This window comes from Patella vulgata, chromosome 3 (genome assembly GCF_932274485.2).
Source record: "Patella vulgata chromosome 3, xgPatVulg1.2, whole genome shotgun sequence".
Classification (NCBI taxonomy): domain Eukaryota; kingdom Metazoa; phylum Mollusca; class Gastropoda; family Patellidae; genus Patella; species Patella vulgata.
In genome coordinates, this window is record NC_065881.2 from 53,846,414 (window position 1) to 53,859,324 (window position 12,911).

At 35.3% G+C, this 12,911-nt stretch overlaps 1 protein-coding gene across 8 annotated transcripts in view; it reads right to left on the reverse strand.

Moving 5' to 3' along the window:
- LOC126814853 (nucleolar complex protein 3 homolog) overlaps window positions 1-12,911 on the reverse strand; it is a 38,004-nt gene that overhangs the window by 19,662 nt on the left and 5,431 nt on the right. For 5 of the 8 annotated variants that reach the window (XM_050540266.2, XM_050540267.2, XM_050540265.2 and 2 more), the window contains 7 exons: window positions 6,537-6,658; window positions 5,769-5,973; window positions 3,246-3,427; window positions 2,924-3,084; window positions 2,083-2,238; window positions 508-601; window positions 25-80 (listed from right to left, as the gene is read on the reverse strand). In XM_050540266.2, the coding sequence (XP_050396223.1) occupies window positions 25-80; window positions 508-601; window positions 2,083-2,238; window positions 2,924-3,084; window positions 3,246-3,427; window positions 5,769-5,973; window positions 6,537-6,636 (954 nt within the window). In that variant the 5' untranslated portion in view covers window positions 6,637-6,658. Of the gene's footprint in view, window positions 1-24; window positions 81-507; window positions 602-2,082; window positions 2,239-2,923; window positions 3,085-3,245; window positions 3,428-5,768; window positions 5,974-6,536; window positions 6,659-12,347; window positions 12,445-12,636; window positions 12,791-12,911 lie in introns of those variants that run through there. The other 3 variants (XM_050540262.1, XM_050540263.1, XM_050540260.1) reach the window with 3 other exon arrangements.

A 12,911-nucleotide genomic window follows, 5' to 3' on the forward strand; every position in this document is an offset into this window, starting at 1 on the left:
ATAGATTTTGTATTATATAATTACCTGTTTGCATACATCTGGTAGTGCTTTTAAATGTTTATATTTAGAGTTTTTAAATCCTGTAAAATAACATATGAGAACACAAGTAACATTTTATATGAACTTTTTAATAAAAAAATTGAATTATACTTTTCCTGCCACTCCAACAAAGCTTACTTTTAGCAGAGGGAAATTTCAAGATTTGGGGGCTGCAGTAGTCTTGTGATAAGAACATTGGAAAAACAGGATTAATGTTCCTGCCTAGAATCTAGCAAGCAATGAATGAAATAGAGTTTAACGTTTTACTTTTTAGTCTGTGTATCTAGACTTGGAATTTTATGAAAACAACATCCTTAAAACAGCAGTGCAGCAGAAAGATCTGAACAACTAATATATACAAACAAAACTAATAAAACCAACATGCAGACAAGATACAACATACACAGACATTGCTGTAATCATTAATAAAACTGATTTATGCATAATATAAAGAAATAATGTTCTTACGTCTAACTGCATTCTGTAAGTGTTCAATATAATGTTTATAGTTGACCAAGAATTGACTTTCATATTCCATTAAATTTTTAGTATCTTTTTTCAGCTGAAAACAATATAAAAATACATATGTAAATCTTTTTTTTTTTTTTCACTATTTAACCCTTCCTGAGCTAATCCCGACGATTGTCGGGATAATTTTATAGTCTGTCAGAGCGGCACCCAACGATAGTCGGGAAGTTTATTTAACTTGGTTTACTCCCCTGTAAAAGCATGGTTTTAACCTTAGATGGTGTATAACACGAGTTTTCATTACGAGGGGGTTTCCTCTATTGACGGAACAACCATCAATAGTCAGAACAGCCGAGGAATGGCGTCCTTCACAACAAAAAGACTTCGGCTGAATTTAGCCGGGAGTCCCTATGTCGATGACGTCACGCCTATATTGGATTCGGGTAGTGACTATACTATTAGTGGGGATTCTTCTTGTGATGAAAATTCAGATGTTTGTCACAAAGTAAAGACACAAAAAAGGGAGACTTCTCCGGAGGAAATTATTCGTCTGCTTTTATACAGTCGCGCACTTAGATCGCTACCAATATAAACGTAGACGATATGGTCAAATTGGTTACCATGGCAACCCTAATGTGAATATTTCGGTATATATTATTGATATTTTCCAAATATTTAATTTATTTTTATTTTATTGTTAATAAAAACTTGTTACTGATGATTTTTATATGTGTGTTGCCTACCGCAAAATTGTCAATACTGCTCGTTTACATATTATTATTTTTAGAAAAAAAACATTATTATCACAATTTAGTGACTTTTCCCCAAAAACCTATACTATTCTTACAAAAGAGATATCTATCATGTTAATAATCCATATAGCTTTATTCCTGACCATCTTGAATTTTTTAATGACAAGAAAATATCCAATATTTCATTTATGACAATAATATGGCAGCCATTTTGAAACACACTGGTAACCATAGTAACCATAAAATCTAAACTAAACATATGCAAAAATCCCAAGTCATATATAATGGATATACATTTGCAATTTTACAGTTGTAGTCGCATTCATATTCAAGGTATGCATGGTTTTTCACAACAGGGTCTAAAGCTTGATTTTTACTCAATATTTGCATAGCCCTCTATGGGTATGAAGTGGTTAGCTCAGGAAGGGTTAAAATAAGCATTCTTCGTGTAGATCTTTTCATCTATCTATCGGTTCTCTAAATCAGTACGACTTTATACCAAAGCATTACACGCAAACTGAAAGCAACCATTATAGTTATGTATCTGTGAGGGACTTATTGTTTAGCATCTACAGCATAAAATCTTTGAAATACTAGCAGTTAAACATGAATCCACATTTTAGGTACATCTATAGTTTGAAACCTGTTATTGCAACCAAGTGTACATTTTTGGCTCGTTTGGACAATGATTCCTTAGATGGTGTATGGATATGGCTCCTAAAACTGTTATATTGCATTTAGCCAGATGTAGACTTAGGCACTCCAACATAAGAATTATAGTGATCCCCTAAGGGCATAGACAGAAGAGATTAAGCTTAATTACTTGATGATCCTTTTCCTTATCTGTAAGAACTCGTATCCGGTAACCTGGAATAGTATCCTTGAAAATTTCTAAAAGTGATACCAGAATCAACTTATGAACTGTACTTGATATTTCATTAGTAGTTAACATCATCCTCAGTTCTTTTAACTTTTTTAACTGAAATATATTTATAACATATATCATGTAAAAAGGGCATATGGCTCTAGAATATAATGTGATTTATATTCATTTTTAAAAAAAAATATTGTAATTTCTAATCAATTATGTTCGATGAAATATGCAAACAGGCTAAATTGAACGGCAGTTGTTTACGACTGCTTAGTCCATCAAACACGTTTTTTTTTTAATATTGTCTTGTTGTTTGTCAATCAGCCATTGCTAAATAATTCTGCATTTTCTTGTAGGATATGTTTTTCTTTGTTCATTACAAATGGCACACAAAACCATAGTGTACAAGACTTATGAAGTGATTTTAAAATGTTAACTGTGTCTTAAATATAGGATATTAGGATCCCATATTTTCTCGGCAAGGTACACCAGTATTTATTGACATGGACCAATATTGAATTCTAATTCATGTTTTTTATTTTGAATATTATGGAAATCATTGAGTTAGAAGTTTAGCTCCTTTAAGCAAATAATTTGCTGCTGATACTCATTTCTGTTTTTCAAAATATTATTTGGATCTTGTCTTTAAGTGTTATAGAGGTTCAAGACTACTGGTTATTAAACATCACCTCAATACAAAAACAAAATTAACTTGTATAATTACTGCATTAGTGATTTTGGCTTTTAAAGTATCAAATACATTTCATTATACCAATTATTAATTTGTACTTACATTATCCTCAGGGTTAGCAAGAATTGTATTTGCATAGCTGGCTATTTTTTCTTTCATTTCTGCCAATGTCTTTCTTCGGAGTAAAAACAGTTCAACATTTGTCACAGGAGGCAATTCATGCATAGGGTCTTCTTTCACTGGTTGTTCTATTTCTTCAGGTTCTTAATTAAAATTGAAGCAACACATTGTATACATACAAAAAATGCCAGACTATAATCTTGTTACATAATTAACTGGTACATTATGAATCTTTTAAACATACTCATACAAACAGTAACTCATATTTCTGCGAGAGTAGATAATAAAATATCACAATACACACCATTGATCGTTTTGGGAACAACTTGTTCAATTATCTTTCCTTTATCTTTGATTGGTAAAAGATGTCTGACACCTTTTCCATTTGACCCAGCAAAGAGTTTACGGGGAATTTGTTCACAATCTAATGTCTGGCCATCTTCAAACTTCTTTCTTTTTCGTTTCTTAGATTCAGTTGTTTCTAGTCTAGAATAATAAAATTCAAATATAATTTCCTGGTGTTAATATTTTGTCCATAGTTCAAACTTTTTAAATATTACAGATCAATTGAAGCCTGTGTCAGATAGAAGTGAAGGTTTAACATCCTACTGTTTAGCACCAACAGGAATAATGAAGACAGAAAAATATGTCATGCAGTGTGCATTTTGCCCGGACAGCAGTGTTCCACCTACTCTTTATCAAATTTCAACAAATAAGGGTTCCTTTACATGCTTGCCAACATGTACATGTAGCCTCGGTTTTGTGTCTCATCCAAATGCCTAGACGCTGTCCCTACCAGGCCCTCCATCCTGCACCACTGACAAGGTGGAAACAACAATGAAATATTATGAGGAACTTTCTCAGCAAACCCCGGATCGAACCTTGGAGATCATGGTGAGTGAGTCAGTGCCTTACTGAGCCATGTGTCAGACAGACCTAAGACCGTAGTGTGCAGTTTACTGCTCCTCCTAAGATTCATTCACTTGATTACAATGTTCTGATGTTGATGACATCCATTTTTTGTTAGGTCTTAGGGTTTGGTGTCAGTTTTCTATTATGAGTGGTGAAGTCCTTCTACACTTACTATTGGATCGATCTGGATAAAAACTAGACTTAAAGGGCACATTAGATGGGGGGAAAACTTTTCGGTACGTATAGCCTAGCCAATGGTTACTATATCCACTTTATAGCAAGTTCACATCAATCCGGTTAGAATTATTCAGTTGATTGGCTGGTGACGTCACAAGGACTACACACAGTCATATACACTATCTATACAATATATCACTGTCTATACAATATATCACTGCCTATACACACCACCAGCTGACAAGTGTTTATTGATCGTCCAATTAACATATGACTGACCTAATCATAATCTCTGAATTATCGTCTTGAATTGCTATAAATTAGACATTTGTGATTGGACTATTTTAGACGATCCAAGCAATTAGCGCATTTACCGGTAATTTGGATAACTCTGCAATATTTGATATCCCAAACTATTCTCTATCAGTACAGAAATACAAATGGTGCTATTCACTTATCAATATATTCATTATTAGCTATATATAATAATAATAACCATTTCTATACACAGAGAACAACTGTTTTCGTAACTTCATTTGAAATTCACAGCAAATATGGAATTTTCCGATGACTATGCATAACAATAGATCACTCTCATTTCGCAGCCAATCAACCATGTACAGTTCCATGCATACTACGGGCGTAGTAACTAAGATCAAATTTTGGCAAGAAATTTGCATTGGATTCATGGACATGAATATTAAATACACCTGATTATACGTGGAGTTCCTGATGCCGTTTGGTGAGTGATTAAACTGTAAATGTTATTGTAAAATACCTTTTTTTATAAAGAAGTTGAATGATGTTAGACATTATAACCTAATCTTATCACAAACGTTTATCCATCGAATAATTTATATTCAGATTTCATATCAAGTCAATTAAATGTTGTCTAAAATCCAATCAACAAATAATTGGTTATTGGGTAAGGAATAATTATAGACAACTGATGAGTAAAACTTAATTATTTTATACAATTAACGTGTGTACGATTCAACGATTAGTTGTGGTGTGGAGAAATGTTTATAGAAAAGTTCCCCTGTAACTTGTTTTGTTCGTTCGTGGGGTATTATGCCCGTTTCCAGCTTGAGTGATGTCTTTGATCTGGCCGGCGTAAAAAAGATAATTACCTAATCGGCATTCTTAATCCCACAAGCACTCGAGGTGTAAATTAATTTATGACCCCATGTCTTTGCAACTTTAGTCCGATTGATTAAGGACAGATATTAACGACACTACACTTGCCTATTATCAATACACAGAGATAAATGACAAAACAAATTATTTGTTTTATTTAATTAGGGGATTAAGGAATTAGTCAATTGTTTTATTTAATTAGGGGATTAAGGAATCAGTCAGGCGTTAATGAATACACACTCCAGCTGTAAATAGGTAATTAAGGAATAAACATTTCGAATTTGCATTCGGTCACTGTGACATCACTGGCGTCTGAGGGGATTTAGAGTGTTTCCGATAATTGACAAAGTAGTTTTTACAGGAGGTCTCTTTTTACGACTTTGAGTAAAGATAGCTGAATCAATTTTAATCAGATTGGTGTGAACTTGACGTAAAGTGGCTATACGTACAATAAAGTTTTTTCGTCCATCTTATGTGCCCGTTAAACATAAACTGTCAGGCATCTCCCCTGAATCCACGGAACACAAGGTGCAGCTTAAATTCACGAAGTCATGATTTAATTTACATGTACTTTAAATGACAATTATATAATACAATGTACCTTTTGTCAATCTGTGATAAAAATGAAAAATCTCTTCCAGGACTTGTAAAATATATGTAATCTTTATCATCAATATTCATATCATCCTCGTGTGCCTCTTCTCCTTCACTGTCGAATGTCTGGGAACGTTTATAACTAACAGGTTCTATTCTGGGAATATTTCTCATCTTTCTATCATTTTCTTTCTGCTTCTTTTTCTGTTTTCCTATAATAAAATCTTAACACTCTATTGCATGTAAATGGTACATTTTCGTAAATACTGTAAGCAATACATATTAATCAGTAAATGCCGTTTTTCATCTGATTGTACCTTTCAGTAGTAACAAGTAAAGAAAATCAAAACTCTAACATGTAATTCTATATTTTGTTTTCTGGAAATCAAATGTACTGGAATTCTGTTAGAGAGTGTAATGAAAAGTAATTGACAATTACATGATACATGTATTTTGACTGTAATTGATAACTTTCCCCATTACTCATTTTTAAATATCCCATTATCATTACCTGACCATTACCTCCATCTACAATGAACGTACATGTAGTTTAATGGAAAAAGAAAGTGGCAAACTTATTGGGTTTCAATAAAATATGGTTTCTGGCTAGACAATTATAAATAATGACAGTTCCTACATTTGTGTAGATCATTATCTAGATATTCTTTTAGAGCACCTGTTGATTTGCTGGAATACTCGCTTTAATTTAAGTCTAAAGTGTCATCTTTATTATGCTTGCTATAAATATATTGCAATAATAGAAAAATGTACAAACCCTTTCTTAGTTTTCCTCTTTTTGCCAATTTTGAATTTGTCTTATTTCCTATTTTGGTGGTGCTTGCTTTCTTTGGGTTAACTTTTCCTTTGCCTTTCATTTTTGATTTCTAATCTCTAATTCTAAAGAAATACATGTTCAAATAGAATAAGTATACTATTATTTTGGTTCGTTTTCAAGCTATTTCTGTTATTAGGTACGGTACCTTTATATTATATGAATATTATAGATTTGAAAATTCATGTCGAAAGAATACACTTAAGTTAGTGTACATGCAATTTCATGGACAACAGTGAACATCCTGCAGCATTGAAAAGGCGATACCATGTTTGAAAACTTTATCGGGATCGAACCCCAGATCTCCGGTTTGGTGAGAGAGTGCTTCACTCACTGAGACACAGTTTCTCCAAATTCAAACTGATTAATTTAATAATCAATTATTATTTTTCTGTATTGTGGTTAATTGCTTTTCAACTTTAAGTATGGTACTATTTAGAAACTATAGATAAAATGTGTTTGGTAGTCTTCAGACTCAGAGGTTAAAAAAAAATTCACCATGGCTAGTTCTGTGTCACATGTAAATTGAAAATATTGAATTGGGTTAAACAGATGGCAATCCCTACTAGCTAATAAGTCAGTAAATGAAGCTTGGAACATATTCATGACCAAGCTAAATCAGCTCCAGGACAGTCACATTCCCAAGAAAACCTGATGTGCAGGTAGCAAGTCATTTTGAAAGAAACCACTGTGGATGAATGAGAAGCCACTGAGAAAAGTGAAAAAGAAACATGCAGCTTTTCAGCATTATCTAGAGACACTAGAAGGCAAGCGCTACCTGGAATATACAAAAGCTTATGGGCAAGCAAAAAAGGCGCGTCGTCAGGTAACTTGGACCTTCGAACGTGATATCGCGAAACAGGCTAGGAGTAACCCTAACGCCTTCTACTCATATGCCAAATCCAAAATGAAAGTGAAAGCCAAAATCAACCATCTGAACAATCCTGAAGCAGGTATGGCAACTAGTGGTGAACGAAAGGCTGAGGTATTAAACGATTTTTTTGCATCAGTCTTCACAGTAGAGGACCGAGAGAATATTTCCAAGCCCACAACATAAACACAATTGGAGATCTCTGACATTCATATCAGCCCAGGTGCGGTGCAGGATGAGTTGATTAAACTCAACCCGAACAAGGCTTCAGGCCCGGACAGGGTACACCCACGAGTATTGAAAGAACTTGCTGATGTACTATCACGAATACTCTCAACTATTTTCAAGATAAGTTTCGACAAAGGATCAATACCTGACCAATCAGAGTGGCGTGAGGCCAATGTTACCCCAATCTTTAAAAAAGGTTTGAAGGCCGAACCAGGCAACTACAGACCTGTCAGCCTTACACGTGTCCCATGCAAGATAATGGAAAAAGTAGTAAGGAAAGCAGTGATGGGTCACCTAATGTGTGAGAATCTCATATCTGATAAACAGCATGGTTTTGTCCCGAATTGCTCCTGTACCTCGAACCTGCTGGCAACTCTGGACAGTTGAACGGAAGCTATCGAAGTGGCATTTCCGGTGGACTGTATCTACCTTGATTTTCCTAAAGCGTTTGACTCCGTACCACATCTCAGACTATCCTGCAAGCTACATGCGCTCAGCATTAGAGGTAAAATTCTGAAGTGGATTGAAAACTTTCTTCATGACCGACGTCAACGTGTCTGTATTAACGGCAAGATGTCATTCTGGGCCCCAGTTTCCTCTGTGATTCCCCAGGGAAGCGCGTTAGGACCTGTACTATTTGCCTGCTACATAAATGACCTGCCGGACACTATCGTTAATGACTGCGAAATGTTTGCTGATGATACTAAAATTTTCAGCGAGGTAAGCACCTTGGCAGCAGCAAACATAATTCAAGACAACCTAAATAGATTATCTGCATAGAGCCAGAAATGGCAACTTCCTTTCAAGGCATCCAAATGCAAAGTTTTACACGTTGCTTCTAAGGCTTATATCAGTAACCATAATTATGTAATGGACGGAGCCACTCTGGAAAGTGTCAGAAGCGAGAAAGACCTCGGCGTCACTATTGATGATCAACTTAGATTCAAGGACCACATGGAAATTCAAGTAGCAAAAGCAAACCAGACACTTGGGTCTTATCCGACGCACATTTACCTTCATGCATTCAGATACTATGAAACTGCGCTTTAGTGCCCTGGTGAGACCACATCTCGAACACGGCATTAGCATTTGGCGTCCCATGTTAAAAGGGCAACAGGTAAAGGTTGAAAATGTCCTATGTCGCGCCACGCGTTTCGTCCCCTTTCTGAAAGGCTTAGACTATCATCATATGCGCTCAGACATGATCGAGTGTTGGAAGTTTCTAAATGGTAAATACGTCAACAGACCTCACTTACAGCTGCAAAGTTAAGTCTCAGTCCCATCCGTTATACAAGGCACATGCGGTAACTCACTAAAACTTGTAAAAGATAGGTTGCCAGACAACAAAACATACGCCCACAGCAGCTAAATCGTCTGAGCGGTCGACAATGGTTGTCGTATATTTATTCTTTTGTAGGTAATTAGGGGCATTTAATAGATAATTTCATACAGTTGACATTATAATTTTCGTCATTTGAGGGTTCACAAGGTTCTAAAAACTAAAACAAGGGATGTAACTCTGGATGTAATCTACAGAAATTGTTGAAATTTGACAGGCTTTTTCGTTTTACTAATTCAAATAATCCACATAAATTTCATACAGATCGGATGATAACTTTCGTCATTCGAACGCTCACAAGGTTCAACAAAGTAAAACAAGGACAATAACTCTAGAAGTAATTGACGGAAATTGCTGACATTCAATAGGCTTCTTCATTTTACTAATTTAAATGATGCATATAAATTTCACACAGATTGGGTAATAACTTTTGTCATTCAAACGTTCACAAGATTCAACAAAGTGAAACAAGGACCATAACTTTAAATGTAATTAAGGGAAATTTGCTGAAACTCAATAGGCTTGTTCGTTTTACTAATTTAAACGATACATATAAATTTCATACAGATCGGATAATAACTTTTGTCGTTATAGCATTCACAAGGTACAACAAAGTGAAACAAGGGCCATAACTCAAGGCATAATTAACGGAAATTGCTGAAATTCAATAGGCTTCTTCATTCCACTAATTTAAATGATGCATATCAATTTCAAACAGATTGGATGATAACCGTTGTCATTAGAGCGTTCACAAGATTCAACAAATCGAAACAAGGGCCATAACTCTAGAGGTAATTAACGGAAATTGCTGAAATTTTATAGGCTTCTTTGTTTTACTAATTTAAATGATGCATATAAATTTCATACAGATCGGTTGATAACTTTTGTTGCTAGAGTGTTCACAAGGTGCAAGAAAGTGAAACAAGGGCCATAACTCCAGAAGAAATTAACGAAAGTTATTGAAATTAAATAGGCTTCTTCATCTCACATATATTAATTTTAAAAAAAAACAGATGATAAATGTAGTCTGTAGAGTGTTCACAAGAAATTGTGGACGACGGACGGGTACATGTAGATGAAGATTAAAACTAGACGCATTACAAAAACTGAACTTGATTATGTACGCTGTGTTCAAATTAAACAAGCCAACAGTGAGGCTGATGTCCCCCGCCGAAATCCCCAAATAAATAGATGACATATATTAATTAATCGCACATCTATTTTTTTTCAAAAGTATCGAGCAATCAAACTGATTATCAACTATACACTAAGTTTCATCACTCTCAATCAGATAGAATCAAACTTATCTTGTCCCAAAGCATTGACCAAGGAAATTGCTTATCTCTGCTTAGCTTTAGCTCGATATGTTAATCATTGAACTCAGTCAAGACGAACATCTACATCAAGTTTAAACATTCTACCTCAATGAGTTGTTATGTTCCAAAGTCTTGACCAATCAAAATGCTTATTGCTCCTTAGCCTAAGTAGACAATACTCATCATCGAACTTAGTCAAGGTATTGATGTAATGAAACTATACACCAAGTTTCATCACTCTCACTTAATTAGAACTAAAGTTATCATGTCCCAAATTATCAACCAATCAAATTGCTATCTCTACTTACCATAAGCAGAAAATGCTCATCTTCACACTCTATCAAGGCATTGACCTCATAAACACCTATGCCAAGTGTGAACATTGTAGCTCAATTAGAAGGAGAGTTATTTTGTTCCAAAGTCTTGGCCAATCAAATTGCTTATCGCTCTGCTTACCCCGAGCAGAAAATGCTCATTATCGAACTTAGTCAAGGTATTGACCTAATAAACACCTACACCAAATTTGAACATTCTAGGTCAATTAGTTATTGTGTCCCAAAAGGTGTGACGGACAGACAGACGAACCCATTTTAATAGTCCCCTGCTTACTTCGAAAGGCGGGGGACAATTATAAATCAGGACGCTAAATTTAAAACTTGTGAATGAAACTCATATTTTTGTGCCATGACACTAATATATATTTAACTTGATACGCCACAATGACCCAATGGGGAACATTTACATTAAAGGAGCTAAATCGCTAACATTTGGGACCTAGAAATTGACACAAGTGGGTCGCAACTCGTATAATACTGTAATATAAATGTATATAAACTGATATACATTCAATGGTTTCCGTTTTTACTCTAATTTCAAATCAGTTATGTTCCGCGAAATAAGCCAGCAGTCTCAATCGAATGCAAATTTCTAGCGCCTGGTTATTCCAGTCTACATACGCCATTTGGTTTGGTGCAATATGTCTAGCCTCGTTCCTCGAGTCTCTTGCTAGAACTGGGGCTGAAACGCATTATGGTACACGATTCGTGTACCAATGGTAAAATGTTTATTTTGTCTTAAATATTGGATATCAGAAGCCTATCTTTTTCCGGTAAGATCACAGCATCAATGTTGATTTAAATTGACAAATAATTTGTGTTTTCAATGTTGAAGATTTTGGATGATATTGAGTTAGAGACTTAGCTACTTTAACATAACTGTGCCAAACAGTAATATAACTGTGATCCGTGTTTTAATCAGAGGCGGATCCAAGGGGGGGGGCGCGAGGAGCATGCGCCCCCCCCCTAACTTTCGACAGTGCCCTTTTTCTACTGCTGAAAGTGCCTTTTCTCAGACCCAAATATGTCCGTTCCCACCCCGTTGCAGGGGATCCCAAATGACTCAAACCATCGACTCAAAACCACCAGTCTGGTCTCGAATTCTTGTTGTTTAGCTGACAGTGCCCTAATCCTATAGAGTGACTATAGACAGACATCAATGATAGCATCTTTTGGAATCGGCGGTGTATACACTCATGCCCATCACCGATGCGCATGAGTGCAACTTGAAGTAGCATTGTTTCATGTGTGGACAGTACACAGAACAAGTTACAAGGCTGAAATAATGAAGTGGCTAGGGAATAGATTTGTTTTTTTTTGCCATCATAATGGCTTGCTCGCCATGACAATTTTCAAGTCGCATGTTCAACTGGCTTTTTTGCTTGATTTTAAGGCTCTTTTTCAATGATTTCCAAACGTTTACTTAGACAAAAATATCAGCCAAATAGCTCTTGGAATGGCTACAGATGCAAGGAAATGACGGAAATGCCCAGTCTCTGCGGTCAGTGCCCTCATTTTGCGGTGCACCCCCTTTTCAAAATTCCTAGATCCGCCCCTGTTAATTGACTTACGATCAACAAAAGGCTTCCATGGCCTACATACGCTGTAATGATAAGGATAAGGGGCATTGTTGGCTCATCTGACTACTTTTTTTTAGATACATACAGTTACAGAGGACATTCAACCGACTGCAGTGGGTGAGTTCATTACCGTAATAACTTCCTATTCAATATTTCCTTGCATTTTCGTGGGTACCCTAACCCTAAAAGAGAAAGGATAAAAGTGAAGAAAAACAAAAATGAAAAAAGTTGTTAGATCAACCATTGAACCAACACCGCCGAATTTTGGTCAGTGAACATTTTTACGTCTAGACTATATAAGATAAGCAAGGTTATAATAATAATAGGGCCCGTGATTACACTGCAACTAGTTTTAAGCTGTATAGCAAACTTACCAATTATATGAGGGAATATGTATATTTTATTAGTTTGATTGCCAAATCAAATTTTTAAACACACTCTTTTGACAACCCCTATTTTTGTAGTATTGTAAATAACAACATTCAACACGTGCAAAACTACATCATTTTGAGTAGAGCGCCGCCTTGAAGAATCATGGGGGAATAACTCATTTGACAAGGGAGTAATGATTATTTGAGATTTGTTTATTGGTTTTTTTTCCATTTCAATTTATTCTACAAAACAGCATCGTTAAATAAAAAATAAATAC